Below are 21,415 nucleotides of genomic sequence, written 5' to 3'. Positions count from 1 at the left end.
GTGCAGTTTATGGATACTGGAGCCTAAAGATCAAAGGCTGGGAGCAGATGAAGCTGAAAAAGTTGTCAGGCTGAACTTACTCCAGAGGCAGCTGGGCACTGTTGAAGTTTATTTGTTTAATTCTAATGAAATAGATCAGATGTGAGAAAAGATATAAAAAATAATGAACATTTGTGTTTATAACTCAGCTAAAAATGTAGTACATTACAAACATACTTGAAGGCTTCTATATATCTCTTCTCAATTACATTCCCATTTTACCCTCTCAGAGCTTGTCATTGTCCTGAAGTTGGTGATATTGTTCTCAGGCATTTTTATCCCTTTATTACAGAAGTATACCTTGTTAAGAAGTATACAGTATTGTTTTACATGGTTTTGAATGTTATATAAATGGAATCATATTAGATGTATTTCTCTGAACTTTTTTTCTGTGAACATTTTGATTGCGAGATCCACATTGATACATGTAGCTGTTCATTTTACTTTCTAGTATTCCAGTGTATGAGCATATAGCAATTTATCTGTTCTCCTATGGATGTACATTTCATTGAAGAGTTTCAAGCAGAGGATGACATGGGGAGATTTGTTTTTTAGATATATCACTTAGGGTTGGGATGCAGAAGATAGATTTCAGGGGTCAAGGTGAATGTAGAGCAGTTGTTTGCAAACACTTTGGACTCAGAACCTCTTTATGGCCTTAAATATTATTGTGGACCCTAAAGAGCTTTTATGGGTTTTCAGTTTATCAATATTTACCACATTATAAATTAAAACTGAGAATTTAAAAATATTTATTGGTTCATTGAGAAATAACAAGAATAAACCCACTACATGTTAGCATAAGTAGTAAATTTTATGAAAAATAACAATTTCCAAACCAAAGAAACTTAGTGAAGAGTGTCATTTACATTTCTGCAAATATTGTTAATGTTTGAGTTAATAGAAAATGACTTGGTCCTCACATCTTCTGTGTGTTGTGATATCATGTCATGTGCCTTTTGAAAAACTATTATATACCTGTGAGAAAATGAGGATAAAAAAGACAAATAACATCTTAGTATTATCATGAGCATAATTTTGACCTCACATATGCTCTGAAAGAATCTGAAGGAGCCCCAGGACTCCCTGGATCATACCTTAAAGAACCACCGGTATATGGGAGCCAGTTTGGAGGCTGTTGCATGTAGTCTAGGTGAGAGATAATGAGGAGTTTGAGCTGGCTGCCATTGGTATGATGGATGGATGGAGAAGGGGAGATGAATATGAGAGGTTTAAGAAGAAAAATCAGAAGGTCCCAGAAGGCAGCATAGAGAGTCAAGGGGAAGGAAAATAATTGAGTTTTAACTAGGCACATGCTTCATAAGCAACCTGTGGAGTGGATATTTGGCTGGAAAACTGCAGAATTTGAATCCAGGTCTGTCTAACACAAAAGCTCTTTGTTTTACCTAGGGCAGAGTTAGAAGGGGTATTCATGGCAAGAAGGTACTGCCCTTCTTAGAGATAAGAGAGAGGATGGGTGAGGCAACAAAGAGATTTTGAAGTGCAGAGACAGGAAGTAGAAGGAGTTTATTAACCCTATAGTTTGGTCCAGTTCAGGGTTATAAGAATGGCATACCTGGCCAACATGGATATTGGGAAAATGGAAGAACCTAGAATTTTCTGAGTTATTGTCAGGCTGGCTGCTCTAAGGAGTTGTGTTTGAGCTGAGTGGGCAGTGGAGATGCCCAAAGGAAGAAAAGCCCTCTGCCAGCTATGATTTTTGCTCTGTTACACTGCAGGATGGATCCATGCTGTGCTGACCCCTGTGGACTGCCTTGCCTTTGGAGGGAACTTCTTACACAGCCTTAACATTGAAATGCAGCTCAAGTGAGTCTTAAAGCTCTGGTGATCCTGAGGTGGCCATTCCCATCTTCTAGAATCTTTGAGTTCTCCCTATAGTGAGGAATGCAACATAGAAGGAGGAGAGATAACCAGAAAGGAATGGATACTGGTTCCTGATGATGTTCAGGTTGAGCATGAATACCTCTTTTTCGCTGAGTAGTTAGGTGAATTTGGTCAAGTCACATAACTTTGAGACCAAGTTTCCTAACCCGTAAAGGCTTACAGAATAGTCGTGGGGATTAGAGATAATGAATACAAGGCATCCAGTACAATGTCTGATATATAGTAGGTGCTCAGTAAACAAGATCCTTGTTATCACTGTTACTGTTGTACCTACTTCCTCTAGAGCCTATGAGATTGAGAAGCGGTTGAGCACAGCAGATCTCTTCAAGTTCCCCAACTTTGAGACCATCTGTTGGTATGTGGGAAAGCACATCCTGGATATCTTTCGAGGTATGAAGCCCTTTGCCGGCTGTCCCTTTTGCTCTGCTCCCCTGTGTGTATATGAATATATCTATCACCTCAATCAAGATAGAGTACTATTCCATCACCACAAAGATCTCTGTGGTGCTGTACCTTTGTAATCTCTCTCACTCTCTTCCCCTGCACTGTCCATAATTTCAGTAAAGCACTGATCTATTTTCCATCTCTATAATTTTGTCATTTCAAAATGCTGTAAAAATGGAATCGAAGTATGCAGTTTTTTGAAATTGGCTTTTTTTACGTAGTATAGGGTAGGGTGTGGCATGGCTTTTTTTTCTTTTTTTTCTTTTTTTCTTTTTAGGGCTATACCCGTGGCACATGGAGGTTCCCAGGCAAGGGATCCAATCAGAGCTACAGCTGCCGGCCTATACCATAGCCACAGCAATGCCAGATCCGAGCTGCATCTGTGACCGACACCATAGCTCACAGCAATGCCGGATCCTTAACCCACTGAGCAAGGCCAGGGATTGAACCAGCATACGCATGAATCCTAGTCAGGTTCGTTAACCACCGAGCCATGATGGGAACTTCCTGGGCATGGCTTTTAATTCAATATTTAGCAAAAGGGCCTGAGAAAGTTGAGTCATGGTGAAATTATTTCTGTTTTCTGCTGATTAAAGTGAGAAACTGAATCTGGATAGTGTCAGAGTTCCCTGGAAAGTGTTTCCCATGGGGACAAGGCCCAAGCCTGACCTTCCTGACATCATCATGTTGATTCCTGGATATTAGCCCAGGTGAAGCCAACTGCCAGGTCTCTTCTTTTCTGGTCTCCTCTGAAATAGAGTGGCTCCCTTACTGTGACTCGATATTCTTCAAAGTGACTTGGCTGGGAAGAATCAGTATCTCAGTGTTACAAAGAACCTCAGGGGCCAGTGAATACAGTCTCTTATGCCCTTATTCTACCACCTAGACAGACTGTCACATAAGTGTTCATTCAGAGGCTAGATGACTAACTGTTTATTATCTGTTCTGAACAGCTCAGTTCAGTAAAAAATTCTTCGTCGAGCCCAAATCTGGCTGTTTGTTATAATCTCCTCCCAGGGTAACTTGGAACAATACATTAATGGCTCTTCAGATCTCAGTAGGTGCCAATCATGGTCCTCCTGAGTGTTCGCATTTTGAAACCCAAGAGGCAGAGTAGTGTGTAAGGAGCACAGGCCTCAGATTCAGACAGACATGGTTTCAGTCTTGGCTTTGGTACGTACCAGGTGTAGCCTTTGGTTAAGTCTCTTTGCCTCTCTGAGTCTCAGTTTCCTGAACTTAAAAATAAAGATAGTGATATCTGGCTTACAGGGTTGAGGATAGGATTAAATGAGATAGTAGATGTCAAATGCAAGGTGCTCATTAAATGAACATCATCATTATAAGAACTGAGATCGGGAGTTGTGCTCAGAACCTTGAGCATTTTATCTAGTTGGCTGGAAATAGTAACAAGTCCTTCACTTCCCTGTGTGGCTTCTTTGACACTCTGCCTTCCTCTTTCCCCCTTTAGGTTTGCGAGAAAACAGGAGACACCCTGCCTCCTACCTGGTCCATGGTGGCAAAGCCCTGAACTTGGCCTTTAGAGCCTGGACAAGGAAAGAAGTAAATATACTTATTTCTCTGCCTCCTTTACAAATGTACACTCAGCATAGATTGGCTTTGGGAAGATTCTCTGGGGAGGTAGAAGAGACTAGGAAGGTTTGTGGGCTCCTGGGATTAAAGTGGAGAACTAGGGTAGGACTCCTTGGATTATGTTTTTAAACCTTTCTGATTTATTTTTTATTTTTTAAAATTTTTTTGCTTTGTAGGACCACACCCATAGCATATGGAGGTTCCCAGACTAGGGGTCTAATTAGAGCTACAGCTGCTGGCCTACACCACAGCCACAGCAATGCTGGATCCCAGCCATGTCTGCGACCTACACTAGCTCGTGGCAACGCTGGATCCTTAACCCATTGAGCAAGGCCAGAGATCGAAACCGCAACCTCATGGTTCCTAGTTTGATTCGTTTCTGCTGTGCCACCCGGGAACTCCAAAACCTTTCTGATTATAAAAAGTAATATTTACTATACAGAAATAGAAAAATACGAAAGAATGTAAAGAAGGAGAAACTTCACCTGTAATTTTAACACTCAGAGTTAACGTTTGAGTGTGTTTTTTTTTTTTCTTTTTTTTCTGTCTTTTGTCTTTTTAGGGCCGAGCCTGAGGCATATGGGGAGGTTCCCAGGCTAGGTGTCTAATTGGAGCTACAACTGCCGGCCTACACCACAGCCACAGCAACGCAGGATCTGAGCCATGTCTGTGACCTACACCACAGCTCACGGCAACGCCAGATCCTTAACCCACTGAGCAAGGCCAGGAATCGAACCCATGTCCTTATGGATGCTAGTCGGGTTCGTTAACCATTGAGCCATGACGGGAACTCCTGAGTATATTTTCTTTTGTTTTTTTTTTTCAAACATCCGTTTTTATTTATTTATTTATTTATTTTTCTCTTTTGTCTTTTTAGTTCTGCACCGGCGGCATATGGAGGTTCCCCAGGCTAGGAGTCGAATCCAAGCTACAGCTGCCGGCCTATGCCACAGCCACAGCAATGCCAGATCCGAGCCACGTCTACGACCTACACCACAGCTCATGGCAACGCCAGATCCTTAACCCACTGAGTGAGGCCAGGGATCGAACCCACAACCTCATGGTTCCTAGTCGAATTCATTTCCACTGCACCACAATGGGAACTCCCTAAACATCCATTTATAAAACATGATTTCCCTCACTCTGTACATAAAATTTTGTGTATGAATTGATTGGCTTATTTTAATTTTCCTGAGTCACCAAAGTTCTCAACAAACATTTAATAGTTACCTGATATTCTCTTGCAGGGATGTACCATCCTTAACTAACCACTTCTTTTTTGTTGCTTTCTTTTAATTAATTAATTAATTTACTGGCGGTAGTTCAAATCATGCAGTAAGTGTCTGTTTGCATCAGTCTTTGTCCCTTATCTCTCTCTCTCTCTCTTTTTTTTTTTTTTTTGCTTTTTTGGGCCACACATGCGGCATGTGGAAGTTCCTAGGCTAGGGGTCAAATCAGAGCTGTAGTTGCTGGACCATGCCACAGCCATAGCAACGCAGGATCTGAGCTGCATCTGAGACCATAGCTCATGGCAGTGCCAGATCCTTAACCCACTGAGCGAGGCCAGGGATCGAACCCTCATCCTCATGGATACTAGTTGGATTCATTTCTGCTGATTCCACAATGGGAACTCCTGTCCCTTATCTCTTGATTGTTTGCTCAGGATAGATTCCTAGAAGAGCAATCACTAGATCAAAGTATATGAAAAAAATGTAAGACTCTAGATGCATACTACCAAAATGGCTTTTTAGGAATATACCAATATCCAGTTATCCAATTGAATACTAAACAGGTATAAAAGAGATTTAAAAAGGTCTCTGGAGTTCCCGTCGTGGCTCAGTGGTTAATGAATCCAACTAGGAATTGTGGGTTCGACCATGAGGCTGCGGGTTCGATCCCTGGCCTCACTCAGTGGGTTAAGGATCTGATGTTACTATGATCTGTGGTGTAGGTCACAAACGCAGCTCGGATCTGGCATTGCTGTGGCTGTGGCGTAGGCCGGAGGCTACAGCTCCAGTTCTACCCCTAGCCTGGGAACCTCCATATGCCCCGGGTGCACCCCTAGAAAAGCCAAAAATAAAAAAATTAAAAATAAAAAGCTTTCTGTATATTGATTTGGAAATATCTCCAGAATTTATCATGTGAAGATGTAGAGCTGTATGTATAGTGTTCTACTTTATATTTTACATATAAATAAAATATAAAGGGGGAGGAACAAGAATTATATTTGTATGTGCTTGTACTTGTGTGAAGATACAATCTGGAGGAATGCAGAAGAAACTAATAAAAGTGGTTACCTGTTTGGGTAGGCTGAGGGGCTGATGGCCTGGACAGATACATATTGAGGCTTTTCTAAAATATATATATATTTATATTGTATGACTTTTTAACTAGGTAAATGGATTACCTACTCAAAATGTTGAATTTATTTAAAAAACAATTTCAAGAAATGCAAGAAAAGGTAGTTCCTGTCGTGGCTTAGTGGAAATGAATCCAACTAAGAACCATGAGGTTGCGGGTTCGATCCCTGGCCTCGCTCAGTGGGTTAAGGATCTGGCATTGCCGTGAGCTGTGGTGTAGGTCGCAGACGCGGCTCGGATCTGGCATTGCTGTGGCTACGGTATAGGCTGGCAGCTGTAGCTTGGATTCAACCCCTAGCCTGGGAACCTCCATATGCTGCGAGTGCGGCCCTAAAAAGGACAGAAAGACAAAAGAAAAGAAATGCAAAAAAAATTGATATATTCCTCTTTGCTTTCGATACTTTTTCTAGATTCCTTTCCCTGCATACAGTAACCTTAAGAGAATTTCCAGCCACTACAGGCTTAACTTGCACATCTCCCCATTTTCTGTTTCCAACCTTCTTCTCAGATATCCTTGGACTTCATGTTTTTGGCTTTTTCTTTATCCTTTGACTCACCTGTACCTGGGCCTTAGCCTTCGAGTCTATTTTGCCACATTCCTCAGATGTTGCTACTTTGGGTCTCATATCTGACCCTGCATCCCCCCACAAACCTCCCATGAGGTGAACTTCCTAGTGACTCTGTCCCAGGAACACCGAAAGGGAGGGAGGTGGGTAGGTCCTCAGGGCTCATGTCCTAGGCCAGGATGGCCCTAGGGACCAAGGGATGGCCCTAAACATTGTGGTCAAAGGGAGCTGGAGGAGACTAGGACACAGAACTGAGGAGCCCACACTCATGGAACAAGTCTTTTGTGAAGTGCAAGATGACTTCCAGGAGAGGCACTTGCTTCTTTGCCATTCTAGCCTCTGGGCTAGGAGGAGGAATCTGTTCAAGGAATCCAGCTGGGTTACATGGGTTCTTGGCTGCTACCCATGCCCAGCCACCAAAACAGATTCCAGATAAATGAGTTAAAAAATCAAACCATGGGAAGCAAGGAGGAAATTTTAAGGAATTTTTGTCAATCCCCTGGATACAGAAGTCAAGTCAAAACTGGTAGAAGGAATCACAAAGGAAAACTTGAGAGGTCTATCTGCATAAAGATGTAAATAAGATTGTAAGTGAATTAAAAGAGATACAACCAATAGGTCTCTCCCTGGGTTTCTCTTGAGCTTAGCTGTGGCCCTGTAGCTGTTCAGCAGAGTTCTGTCCTCATAGGTGGAGAGACTGGGTTGTCCCCAGGGATCTCACTGAGGTTCTTGACTTTCTAAGGGGTATGGTTCAGGCCAATAACTAATTTCCTCACACCTGACACTGTTCTTTATCAGATATATATATGTTCTGCAGATATTTCTTCCCAGTTGGTGGTTGTCTAGTGTTTTTCCAAGAGAAGTTTTTATTTTTTATTTTTTTGAGAAGTTATTTTTTAATACATCTAGTTTATCATTTTTTTCTTTTATGGTTCATGCTTTTTTTGTCCTAAGAAATATTTACCTAACTCAAGGTCACAGAGATTTTCTCCTCTATTTCCTCCGAAAGGGTTTATAGTTTTAGATTTGACATTTAAGTATATGATCCATTTTGAGTGTGCGTGTGTATCTGTCTGATGCAAGATATGGAATGAAGTTTTTTTTTGCATATAGATATCGAATCAGTCCAGTACCATTTGTTAAAGAGACTACCCTTTCTCCATTGAATTGCTTTGATAACCTTGCTGAAAATCAGTTGTTTGTTTATATGTGGATCTATTCCTCATGCCTTTTGTTTGACAGGCTCTGCCAGACCACGAGGATGAGATCCCAGAGACAGTGAGGACTGTGCAGCTCATTAAAGATCTGGCTAGGGAGATCCGCCTGGTGGAAGTAAGAAACATGGGAGCAGGGGAGGTGTTTGGGAAGGGCTCAAGGCGCAAGTGGCAGGTCAAGCATGTAGTTGGCATGAGAGCTCAGAGAAATAGTTGGGAAGATCCCACCAAGGACCTATTCATTCATTCATTCATTTATTCATTCATTCAAATAATTATTCTGTGCCTCAAGTATGCCACATGTTGGGCTAGGTGCTTAAGATACATAAGTAATACAATGCCTGCCCACAAAGAGCTTACAGTCAAGTAGAAGATCCTGGAAAGTTAACCTGTGTGAGCCTCAGTTTCCTATCCCTCAATTTCCTAGGGATAATTAATAACAACTGAGGGATTATTAAGAAGATTGAATAAGGTAATACAAGTTGAGCACAAAGTATAGTGCTTAGCACAAAGTAGGTGCTCAATAAATTCTGATGGTGGGTCATGGTGGTTGTGGGTGGTGGAGATCATAGTAGTAGTTGTTGTCGTTATTAATATTTTGACTCAGTCTCTGCATTCTACAAAATGACAGTTCTCCCAGGTGGAAGATGATTACAAAGCCACGTTTCAGCAGGTGGCATATACCACGAGGCAGTAAGGTGTAGTGGTAAGAGACTCAGAGAAACTTGGGTTCTGGTTCCTGCTCTGTCACTTGCAAGCCTTTCAGAGCCTTAGTGTCCTTATCTGTAAAGTAGGGATAACATCACCTTTTCAGAGTTTTGTTAGGATTAAGAGCTAATGTATGTAGAGCCCCTCGCACAGTGCCTGGCAGAGTAAGTACTCAATAAATGTGAGCCATTGTTATTAATAGACTTTGCAGTGAAGAGAGAATTCAGTGTGGGCTGGTGAAGTAGCAGACGCACCAGAGGAGAATTGGACTTGAGGAATTTTCAATTTGCCTTTAGCTCAGAAGATGTAAGATTCCATTTAGTGCCCAGTATATAGGCACTAAATCCATGCTGAAAGGTGGTCAGAGTGAGCTACTGGGAGGTTGGGCTTCTAGCCTTACTGCTTGCAGCATGTTTCACTGCCTACACCGTAGCTTACATTGCCCATCTCCTACCTCATTTTCTTCCACTCCCATCTGTCAGAATACTTCAGGGTTTATTTAAAAGGCCTACCTTTATTCTGGCTCTTCCCACTTAAACCAGTTTTGTATCTAGAACTTTGGGCTGGTTGGAAGAGGACTTAGAGATGGATCATATCTGTTTCATTGGCTTTTAAATGTTTTGAAGCAATAAAATCCTTTTTTTTCCCAAATGAGATCTTACATGGAAATTCAGTATGTACAACCAAAGAAACTGCTATGAATAAGATGAAGGTGGGAGGCTTAGAGTTCCGCTTATTCTTCTTGTTGGCCTTCCACCTACCTCTAGTCCTCAGGGCTCCTCCCAAGAAGCTCAGAGGAGCCACAGAGAATCTTCGAAAACCATCTTTCCAGTCTAATCCTTTAATTTTACAACTAAGCAAATAGAGCCCCAGAGTGATCACAGAGCTAGCTAGTGGCAGAATTGGGACTAGAACCTCTCTCCTTCTCTCAAATCCTGCAGTCCTTAGAGTTGTAACCACACAGTTTAGTACTCAATTTTTTATTTTCTGTCTCATGTCAGCTGCTCTTGCAGTCTTTTTTTCTCCAGTTTTGATAGTAGTGCTGGGCTTTTCCTTTGCTCGTCTTCTCCTTACTTGTCAATGGCTGGGTAAAGAAATGCCACCCGGTAAATTCTTGATGACTTACTGTGCAAAAACTAGGGTGTGCATATGTGGAGCCCCTTCATGGCAGTACCACCAGTGCCATGAACAGACCTCTGCTCTTAGTATAGAGAGAACCCTTGAGTAAGATCTAACCCCTCGTGTACTACACTCTTGTAGGATATCTTCCAACAGAACGTTGGGAAGACGAGCAATATCTTTGGGCTGCAGAGGATCTTCCCAGCTGGCTCCATTCCCTTAACCAGGCCAGCCCATTCCACTTCAGTATCCATGTCCGGGCTGTCACTGCCCTCCAAAAGTGGTTCAAAGAAGAAAGGCCTGAAGCCCAAGGAACTCTTCAAGAAGGCAGAGCGAAAGGGCAAGGAGAGCTCAGCCTTGGGGCCTGCTGGCCAATTGAGCTATAATCTCATGGACACATACAGTCATCAGGCACTGAAGACAGGCTCTTCCCAGAAAGCAAAGGTGGGTGCTGGCCCATGGGTTCAGCCCAACCCTTTTGGGTCCCTTTGAAGAGCAGAGTATCAAAAGGACAAGCTATCTTGTCCTCCCACCTCCCTTAGGGCCCCTGGTGTTTGGCTACCAGTCCCACTCATTTAACAGGCATTTATTGAGACCTTGTCTATGCTGGGCACTGTGATAGGTGCTGTGGACATAACCCTCAAGAGGCTAACAGGCTAGTGAGAAAGATAGGCATAAAAACAAATGAGTACAATGAAGTATTGTGGATGCCGCAATCAAGGGCGTGTGTGGGACCCTGAGACACAGAGGGGGATGATTCTGTCTGGATAGGGGCGATGGTCAGGAGCACTTCTCAGAAAACATGGCACTTGAGCTGAATCTTGAAATGCTAGGATGAGAATAACATTTGAGGACACAGCATATGAGTGTCAGGTTGGAGTCTTCAACAGGTTCTTGAAAAAAGCCCTCCTCTACGGCACTACAATCTTCAAGATTGTGGTGCCCTCTATGGGCATGTATAGATGCTCCACCCTCTTTTTAGGGAACGTGTTTTGAGAGATTGATAGGTTTCCCCTGAGCCAGCCATACATTCTCAGCTTTCTGCTCTTGTGATCATTTGGGTTGTGGCGGGGGTGGGGGGGACAGGATAGCAGAAGGTCTTGGTTCAGGTGATTTTAACAGTGAACTCAACCAGTGAAACTGGAGGGAACTAGCCATCCTGATTCACATGAGAGTCCCAAACAGGTGACAACTGAGCCTCCTCCTCCTGCAGTTCAACATCACTGGTACCTGCTTGAATGACTCAGATGATGACTCGCCAGATGTGGACCTTGATGGGAGTGAGAGCCCACTGGCCCTATTGATGTCTAATGGCAGGTGAGGTGGGGGGAATAAGCACAGAGATACTGGGATTGTTGGTGGCAATATGCCAGTAAGACAAAGCATGGAATTGGGATCTGGGGCGGGACGTGGGTGGGGGAGGGACTGTACTTGGAGAGAGACCTAGCTATTATTGGATATCATTGTTTAGTACAGAGAACCATGGTAGTTTTGAGGGTGGGTGGGGGAGAGGTCTGGAACGAATTGTGAGAGAAAAATCTTGTATAAGTTCTAGAAATTTCAGCAAGTCAGTGAGTCAGAACTGTTGGCAGGAATAGGAAGTAGTATAACATACTGGTTAAGAGCATTAGTTTCTTTATATACCTTTCACGATTCAATTTTTAGGAACTTATTTTGCAGAAATGTTTGCACAGATATGTAAAGAGAAATTGTTCAGTGTTTACTGTATCGTCGTAATAGTAAGCAGTTGGAAACGTTCATCAGTGAGGGTTGAATGAATAAATTATGGTGTATTTATGAACTAGAATACCATGTAACTTCAAAAAGAGTAAGTTTAATATCTTATTAAAAGATTTCCAAGGTATATTTTAAGTGAAAAAAATAGGTTACTAGATAATAAATAGGAACAGTTCATTTTAATTTTTAAAAAAGGTACATACACACACACATGTATATTATGACTGTGTAAAAAAGTGACATACAGACTTTTCCCTTTATTTTTAATTTAACTCTTTTGAAGATGTTTAAAATTTAATTTATAGTGAGTTTGAAATTCAAAAAGTGTGAAAGAATACAGAGTGGAAATTTTTGCTCCCACCCCTCTCTGTTCCCCAGTCCCCCTCCCCATGGAAAACCAATGCCAATTATGTTTATACACATTCACAAAAATAAATATATTTGTTACATATTTTATACTTGTCACACCAAACTTGTAATAGTAGTTATCTCTGGAAAGTAGAATAGGGGAGGCAGGGGAGGAAATTTTCACTTCAGTAGCATTTGAATTTTGTACAGTGAACATATATCACTTTTCTTTTTTGATATTTGTTTGTTTATTTATTTATTGTCTTTTTAGGGCTACACTTGTGGCATATGGAGGTTCCCAGGCTAGGGGTTGAATTGGAGCTGTAGCTGCTGGTCTATGCCACAGACACAGCAGTGCCATATCTGAGCCATGTCTGGGACCTACACCACAGCTCACGGTAATGCAGGATCCTTAACCCACTGAGCAAGGCCAGGGATTGAACCCACATGCTCATGGACACTAGGTGGGTTCGTTAACTGCTGAGCCACAACAGGAACTCCATATATCACTTTGCTTAAAATGATTTTTTTTTGTAACAACATTTTCTAAAAGAATAAAATAAAAGCTCTTCATGACAAAAAGCTTGGGCTTGGGAATCAGACAATCTTGAGTTTGAATCCCAGCTTTGACGCATATTTGCTATGTGACTTTGGCAAGTTAATTAACTATCCGTGTTTCACTGTCCTCATTTTATCTGGCCTGTAGATAAAACTTATCTTAGGGTTGTTGGAGGACTAAATGAAGTAATGTGCATAAAGTGCTTATCACAGGTCCTGGCACAGAATAAATGCTTAATAAATGATCGCTCTTATAAATACAGTGATGAAGTTGAAGGTAAAAGATGATGATCATCTTGGTGATGATGATGGTTTTAGGTATGGCCAGAAGCTAAGGAAGTCATCATAAAGCCTCAAACCATGTAGGGAGGCAGAGGAAGACAGTAGAAAGTTATCATCTGGACACTCAGAACGCCAGACAGGAGCAGTCAAGAGCCAAGTACAGAGTGAACAGTGTGGGAACACAAGTGACAAGGATACTTTAATAGCCTTTTTGTAGGAGAAGATTTTCTTCAGATCACAAAAGTGAGTGTAGTAGGTCCTGCCTGGGAAATAAGAGAAAAGGGAGTGTGAGGGTAGGGCAGATTCTGAAAGCAGCAGAGCTATCCTTATGATCTGAGCGCCTAGTTACTGAGGAATAAGATTATGTATTGCCTTTGTCCAGAACCCATGTTTGGTCTCCCAGGGAAGATAAAATTGAGGGTCCTAAGGGTCTAGCCTCTAATGGCTATTGAGGACACAATGAAACATTTTCCCCTTCCCCACTAGTCTTTTTTGTGCTACTTCTGCTACCTCCTGCACCTGCCAGAGGTTGTTGCTAAGTGAACCTAGGGAGTCAAGGTATAGAAATATTTACAGATGATATGATACTATGTCTGGTCTTTTTTTTCCAGAATAATGATGTGTTTTGTAGAGACTGAGGTGTAGGTGAAAGATTGGCTGTGTGTTGATAATTGCTGAAACTTAGCTAAGTCATAGGTTCCTGGGAGCTTTTAATATTTTATATATGTTTGAGATTTTTCATAATTAGAAGTTAATAAAATCAGAGTATAAATAGCTAACATTTATTGAACACCTGCTCTGTGTCAGACTCTCTTAGCCATTTACATAAATTGTTATTATTATTGTTATTATTATTATTTTGTCTTTTGTCTTTTGACGGCCACACCTGGGGCACATGGAGGTCCCCAGGCTAGGGGTCCAGTCAGAGCTGCAGCTGCCAGCCTATGCCACAGCCACAGCAACACCATATCCGAGCCATGTCTGCGACCTACACCATTGCTCATGGCAATGCTGGATCCTTAACCCACTGATTGAGGCCAGGGATTGAACCCACAACCTCATGGTTCCTAGTCAGATTTGTTTCTGCTGAGCCATGACAGGAACTCCTACATGAATTATTTTATTTAGTCCTTATAACAACCCTGAAGGAAAATATTGCTATCCCCATTTTACTAATGTGAGAAAGTGAGGCCCAGAGAACTTAATTATAAGATTAGCTATCAGTAGGCACTTGACATGTCAGTCTTACATGAGTTCATTTAATCCTCCCAGCAACCCTGTGCAGTAGAAAACAGGTCAGTATAATGACAGCTAATTCACTAAAAGCCAGTTCGCCAAATGAGTATTTGCTGAATGTGTCAAGTGCATTGATTTACCAAAAACTTGTTTCTCTTAACTATAAAGTTTGAGCAGTTTGCATTGGTTTACCATGTGTAAAAGGATTATTTAAGCCACTTTTGAGTTTTTCCACTTCCTTTATATAGTCTTAACATCGTTTTTGAGGTATAATTTATATACTATACAATTAACCAAGTTTAGGTGTACAATTAAATGACTTTTAGTAAATTTAAAGAATATGCAAGCATCACCACAATCCAATTTTAGAACATTTCTGTCATACCACGTAGCTCCCTCATATCCACTTATGGTCAGTCCTAGTTCTCTTTCCCAGGCCCAAGCAACCACTAATCTACTTTCTATCTCTATGGATTTGACTTTTCTAGATATATCATATAAATGGAATCATACATATGTAGTCTCTTGGGTCTGACTTCTTTCACTTAACATAGTGTTTTTTGTTTGTTTTTATGGATAAATATATATTTATTGACATTTTGTTAATTGCTTTTTTTTTTTAATCAAGTTGCTTTGTACAACAAAGTGACCCAGTCACACACTCACACACATTGCTTTGTGCTGCTTGGAAGGATTGATCCCGTTGCCCATCCAGTCCAGATATAACAGTTTGCATCTAAAAAACGCCCATCCCTCCCACACCCTCCCTTTCCCCCACCAGTAACCTCAAGTCTGCTCTTCTTGGTCATGATCTGTTTCTGTTTTTTGTTTGTTTGTTATTTAATGATAGGATCATCTCTTCCATATTTTAGATTCCACAAATAAGTGATATCATGTGGTAGTTGTCTTTTTCTTTGGCTTACTTCACTTAATATGAGAGTCTCTAGCTCCATCCATGTTGTCGCAAATGGCATTAGTTTGTCTTTGTTATGGCCAAGTAATATTCCATTGTATATATGTACCACATCTTCTTAATCCATTCATCTCTTGATGGATATTTAGGTTGTTTCCGTGTCTTGGCTATTGTGAACAGTGCTGCACTGAACATAGGGGTGCATGTATCTTTTTCAGTGAAAGTTTTTTCTGGATATATGCCCAGCAGTGGAATTGCTGGATCGTATGGTAGCTCTATAGTTTCCTGAGCTACCTCCATACTGTTTTCCATAGTGGTTGCATCCATGAGGTAGAATGTATTATTACTTGGTTTCTTTTTATTGCTGAATAGTATTCCATTGTGTGGATATACTGAATTTTGTTATCTGTTCACTAGTTGATGGTCATTTGGATTGATTACCATTTTTTACTATTAAGAATAATAGTGCTATGAGCATTTGGTGTACAAATTTTTGTGTGGACATGTTTTTGTTTCCCACTTACTAAAATTTCATGTCATATGATAACTGTGTTTAACTTTTTTTGTTGTTGACTTTACAAATTTATTCTCAGAATTGGTGAAACAGTAACCATAAATAGCTGCTGTATTTAGCTCTGTTATATATAAATGTAACAACTAAGTATAGACTTTATCTCCAATGTCTCAGGGTTAGTCAACTGGTTATCAGATACCTAAGGAAACAAAGTCCTGTGTTTAACTTTTTAAAAGATTGCCAAAATTTATCCCAAAGCATCTATCCTTTTACGCTCCCACCAGCAATTATAATTTATACTGGCTGGTGCTTGTTATCATCTTATTGATTATAGCTGTTCTGATGGATATAAAGTGTTATCTTATTGTGATTTTGATCTGCATTTCCCCAATGACTAATTATGTTAGCATCTTCTCGTGTGATTATTGTCCATTTGTATATCATCTTTAGAGAGATATCTATTCAGATCTTTTGCTTGTTTTTAATTGGCTTTTTTGTCTTATTGAGTTCTAAGAGTTATTTAAATATTCTGGATACAAATCCTTTTCTTGATAAGTGATTTACAAATATTTCCTCCCAATCCGTGGCTTGTCTTTTCATTTCTTTTCTTTTTTTAAAAAAATTTTTATTATAGTTGATTTACAATGTTCTGTCAATTTCTGCTATACAGCAAAGTGACCTAGACATACGTACGTATATATACATTCTTTTTCTCACATTATCCTCCATCATGTTCCATCACAAGTGATCAGATATAGTTCCTTGGGCCATGTAGCAGAATCTCATTGCTTATCCACTCCAAATTGATAGTTTGCATCTACTAACCCCAAACTCCTAACCCTCCCACTTCCTCCCTCTCCCCCTTGGCAACCACAAGTCTGTTCTCCATGTCCATGAGTTTGTTTCTTTTTTGTGGATAGGTTCATTTGTGCCCCGTATTAGATTCCAGATATAAGTGATATCCTATTTATCTTTCTTTTTCTGACTTACTTAGTATGAGTGTCTGTAGTTCCATCCATGTTGCTGCAAATGGCATTACTTTGTTCTTTTTTATTGGTGAGTGTTCCATTGTTTGTATGTACCACATCTTAATCCATTTATCTGTTGTTGGATATTTAGGTTGTTTCCAGGTCTTGACTATTGTGTATAGTGCTTCACTGATCATACGGGTGTGTGTTTCTTTTTCAATGAGTGCTTTGTCTGGATACATGTCCAGGAGTGGGATTGCTGGATCATATGACTTTTCATTTTTTTTTTGGTCTTTTTGTCTTTTAGGGCTCACCCGCGGCATATGGAGGTTCCCAGGCCAGGGGTCTAATCGGAGCTACAGCTGCCAGCCTACACCACAACCACAGCAACGCCAGATCCAAGCCATGTCTGCGACCTATACCACAGCTCATGGCAATGCCAGATCCTTAATGCACTGAGCAAGGCAGGGATTGAACCCTCAACCTCATGGTTCCTAGTTGGATTTGTTTCCACTGCACCATGATGGGAACTCCTGTCTTTTCATTTTCTTAATCGTCCTTTGAACACAAACGTTTTGTACTTTACTTAATCCCATGCTACAAAGGTATTTTCCTATATTTTCTTGTGGAAGTTTTATGTTTTTAGTTTTTACATTTAGATCCGTGATCTATTTTTAGTTAATTTTTGTGTATGATATGAGTCCACATTCATTTCTTTGTATGTGATATCCAGTTGTCTAAGCATCATTTGTTGAAAAGACTATTCTTTCTCTGCTAAATTGCCTTTGCACCTTTGTCAGAAGTCAGTTGACTATAAATTTAAGAGTTTACAAAGGTTTCAAAACCAAATTAGGTTACCAAAGGGGAAACATTGGTGGAGGGTTAAATTAGGAATTTGAGATTAACATAATACACTACTATATATAAAATAGATATGTAACAAGGACCTACTGTATAGCATAGGGAACTCTACTTAATACTCTGTAATAATCTATATGGGGAAAGACTCTGAAAAACAATGGATATATGTATAACTGATTCACCTGAAATTTGCTCTACACCTGAAACTAAGACAACATTGTAAGACAACTGTACTCCAATAAAAATTTAAAAATAAGTAGGAGTTCCTGTCATGGCTCAGTGGTAACAAACCCAACTAGTATCCATGAAGATGAGGGTTTGATCCCTGGCCCCACTTGGTGGGTTGGGGATCCTGTGTTGCCATGAGCTGTGGTGTAGGTTGAAGATATGGCTCAGATCCCATGTTGCTGTCGCTGTGGCCTAGGCTGGCAGCTGCAGCTCCAATTCAACCCCTAGCCTGGGAATTTCCATATGCCACACATGCGGCCCTTTTTTTAAAAAAAAAGCTAAGTAAATAAATTTAAGAGTTTACTTCTAGACTCACAGTTCTGTTCTATTGATGTTTATGTCCTGTCTGTATGCCAGTATTACACTACCTTGATTACCATAGCATTACAATAAAATTTGAAATTTAGTAGTGTAAGTCCCCCAACTTTGTTCTTTTTTGAAGTTGTTTTGGCCATGTTAAGTCCTTTGAATGCCCACATACATTTTAGTATCAGCTTATTAATTTATACAAAACTAGCAGGATTTAGATAGTATTGCATTGAATCTACAGATTTGGGGAGAATTACCATCTTAACATATTGAGTTTGACTGTTTTTATGTTCTCCTTCACTCTCTCTCCAGTACCAAGAGGGTAAAGAGCTTATCCAAGTCTCGGCGAGCCAAGATCTCGAAGAAGGCAGACAAGGCTAGGCTGGTGGCAGAACAGATGATGGAGGATGAATTTGACTTGGATTCAGATGATGAACTACAGATTGATGAGAGACTGGGAAAGGAGAAGGCGACCCTGATAATAAGACCAAGTGTGTACTTGTTCTTTTTGTTTCCTAACCTGTTCATATCACTTTGTTTTTGGTCCCCTTGATAGACTAAAGACCTTAGGCCTGAGCTTGTTAACATTCTGATTTACCAGCTCTCTGTGTATCCTTTGCTCTAGAGATTTATTTATAAGCCTAATTCCTAACCTCCCTAAATTACTCATCTGTGGTCATTACTTTCAGGAAAATTAAAGTCTTATTTTCTTTCTCCCTGGATGTTTGTCTCAGATGCTAATCTCAGCTTCATGATAAGTGCATTCCATTGTTTTCTAGAATTTCCTCGAAAGTTGCCCCGTGCGAAGCCTTGCTCTGACCCCAACCGAATTCGTGAACCAGGAGAAGTTGAGTTTGACATTGAGGTAAGAACCTGCCCTATTTCTAATCTTCTGCTCTTTCTGGTTACAGAGACAATACTGATCGTCATTCTAGTTGGGAGTGGGGGAGACATCCTACGCAGTCAGTTGTTAAACTATTTATAAAGTGAAAGATTGTGTGCTAAGTGCTCCTGAATATGTAAATGGAAGATTATACTTTAGTTGACATATTTTAAAAGTCCTTTAATACAGAATAGAATAAAAGGCAGTGTGATATAGCAGAAAGAGTATCCAATTTGGAATATTTGATTGTGACTTTACACAAATCACTTAAGTCTACCAAGCTTTAGTTTCTTTATCTGCAAAATGGGAGTTATAGTACTTGCCTCACAAAGATGCTGTGAAAATTAAGATGAATAAACAAATATTCTTCTTAGTACTTGGTATATACCTTGTGCTCAGAGGATATCAATATTAGGAGTGAGACTTTCAACCCTGAATTGGGCCCTTACCAGACCAACCCTGGGCAGCTGAGGTGATATCCTCTTTTTCCAACAGGAGGACTATACAACAGATGAGGATGTGGTAGAAGGGGTTGAAGGCAAGCTTGGGAATGGGAGTGGAGCCGGTGGAATTCTTGATCTGCTCAAGGCCAGCAGGCAGGTGGGGGGACCTGACTATGCTGCCCTCACGTGAGTACTGGCTTTATCTCCCCTTTCTAGGTGATCAGACAACAAACACCCCCACCTGCCACCCAAAGGGCTAGGTCAGCCAATCAGTACATATTAATTGAGCCATTTAAAGGGACAAAGAATTAGCCAGGGCATTTGGGTTGAAAGAATAGGTATGAAATCTGACTGAGAAAGGATATACAGACTTCAAGGGCCATCAGTTTGGGGTTCTTTGGAAGTTGGAAGAGGATCCAGAAGAGACATAGAAGGAGAGCTGAGCCTTTTCTGGGCCTTATTTTTTTTTTTTTTAAAGGAAACAATGCAGCATGGGTGAACAGAGAGGAAAGTACACCCCTCTTTTTGCCATCTTGCCTGCTGTCTATGGAGAGATTTGAGTCAAGGACTGACCTTTTTATGAAAACAGTCTTTGATATTATTTTGATCTTTAGTTTGATTTCTGGTTTTTCACCTGGGATGGTTCTGTCCTCCTTCCTCCCACCCTGACCCCTACAGCTGTTGTCCATCCTCCCCGACTATTCTAGATGACTAGCTCACTTCAACAATTAAACTCCCTCAGCATTTCTCCTCTGTCCCTTGCAGCGAGGCTCCTGCCTCTCCCAGCACTCAGGAGGCCATCCAGGGCATGCTGTGCATGGCCAACCTGCAGTCCTCATCGTCCTCACCAGCTACCTCCAGCCTGCAGGCCTGGTGGACCGGGGGGCAGGACCGAAGCAGTGGGAGCTCCAGCAGTGGGCTGGGCACAGTGTCTAGCAGTCCTGCTTCCCAGCGCACCCCAGGGAAGCGGCCCATCAAGCGGCCAGCATACTGGAGAACCGAGAGCGAGGAGGAGGAGGAGAACGCCAGTCTCGATGAGCAGGACAGCTTGGGAGCATGCTTCAAGGATGCAGAGTATAGTAAGGGCAGCTGAGTGTTTGAGTCCAGGCCAGAAGGGCTCCCCTAGCTCCAGCCTCTATCCTAAATCCAGTTCAGGACAGCCTGTAGTGAGCAAAGGCCTGGCACCTCATTTCTTTGTATGTTTTCTTAATCTGTAAAATGGGATTATCGCACAGGAAGATGTAAGAATTAGAGACAGTGCTTGTGCAGAACACCTGGCACAGTGTCTTGCTCATAGGAGGCCCTCAAAAACGGTAGCTATTAGGGACTTCTCTTGTGGCTCAGCAGATTAAGGATCTGGCATTGTAACTGCAACGGCTCAGGTCACTTCTGTGATACAGGTTCTATTTCCACACATTGCGGGTGGAGCCAAAAAAAATTTTTTTTTTAATGGTAGCTATTAGAATTAGCTATTATCTATTTTTAGCATTGTCCAGTCTTCATTGATGGTGATTCTTTTTTTCTCTTGCCTATTTTACTTCCATTACCTATATCATACCTATATCATTTGTGTTATGTGTTGTTCCTTTCTTCCCTTGCAAAAGTATGTAATGACTTTTCAGTGGGCTTTTCACATTTCATAGATGACTCCTTTTTTAAACTAAAATTTATTTTAATTTATTATAGTTGATTTACAGTATTGTGGCAATTTCTACTGTACAACAAAGTGACCCAGTCATACATATATATACATTCTTTTTCTCATATTCTCTTCCATCATGTTCTATAACAAGAGGGAATGTAGTTCCCTGTGCTATACAGTAGGACCTCATTGCTTATCTATTTCTAAATGTAATAGTTTGCATCTACTAACCCCAAACTTCCAGTCCATCCCACTTCCTTCCCTTCCCCCTTGGCAACCACAGGTCTGTTCTCCAGGTCAGTGAGTCTGTTTCTTTTCTGTAGATAGGTTCATCTGTGCCGTATTTTAGATTCTGCATGTAAGTGATATCATATGGTATTTGTCTTTCTATTTCTGACTAACTTCATTTAGTATGAGAATCTCTAGTTCCATCCGTGTTGCTGCAAATGGCATTATTTTGCTCATTTTTATGGCCAAGTGGTATTCCATCGTGTATATGTACCGCATCTTCTTTATCCATTCACCTGTCGGTGGACATTTAGGTTGTT

General features: G+C 40.9%; 1 protein-coding gene across 4 annotated transcripts in view; it reads left to right on the top strand.

The window, feature by feature from the left end:
* The window catches only part of PHF8 (PHD finger protein 8), a 106,452-nt gene that overhangs the window by 47,022 nt on the left and 38,015 nt on the right, over window positions 1–21,415 (top strand). For 3 of the 4 annotated variants that reach the window (XM_047764437.1, XM_047764439.1, XM_047764436.1), the window contains 10 exons: window positions 1,779–1,866; window positions 2,228–2,334; window positions 3,857–3,948; window positions 8,147–8,236; window positions 10,087–10,389; window positions 11,159–11,262; window positions 18,212–18,390; window positions 18,679–18,764; window positions 19,278–19,411; window positions 19,991–20,304. In XM_047764437.1, the coding sequence (XP_047620393.1) occupies window positions 1,779–1,866; window positions 2,228–2,334; window positions 3,857–3,948; window positions 8,147–8,236; window positions 10,087–10,389; window positions 11,159–11,262; window positions 18,212–18,390; window positions 18,679–18,764; window positions 19,278–19,411; window positions 19,991–20,304 (1,497 nt within the window). The remainder of the gene's footprint in view (window positions 1–1,778; window positions 1,867–2,227; window positions 2,335–3,856; window positions 3,949–8,146; window positions 8,237–10,086; window positions 10,390–11,158; window positions 11,263–18,211; window positions 18,391–18,678; window positions 18,765–19,277; window positions 19,412–19,990; window positions 20,305–21,415) is intronic. The other variant, XM_047764438.1, reaches the window with a different exon arrangement.

This window comes from Phacochoerus africanus, chromosome X (assembly GCF_016906955.1).
Source record: "Phacochoerus africanus isolate WHEZ1 chromosome X, ROS_Pafr_v1, whole genome shotgun sequence".
NCBI classification, from domain to species: Eukaryota; Metazoa; Chordata; class Mammalia; order Artiodactyla; family Suidae; genus Phacochoerus; species Phacochoerus africanus.
This window is presented reverse-complemented; position numbering and strand designations above follow the sequence as displayed.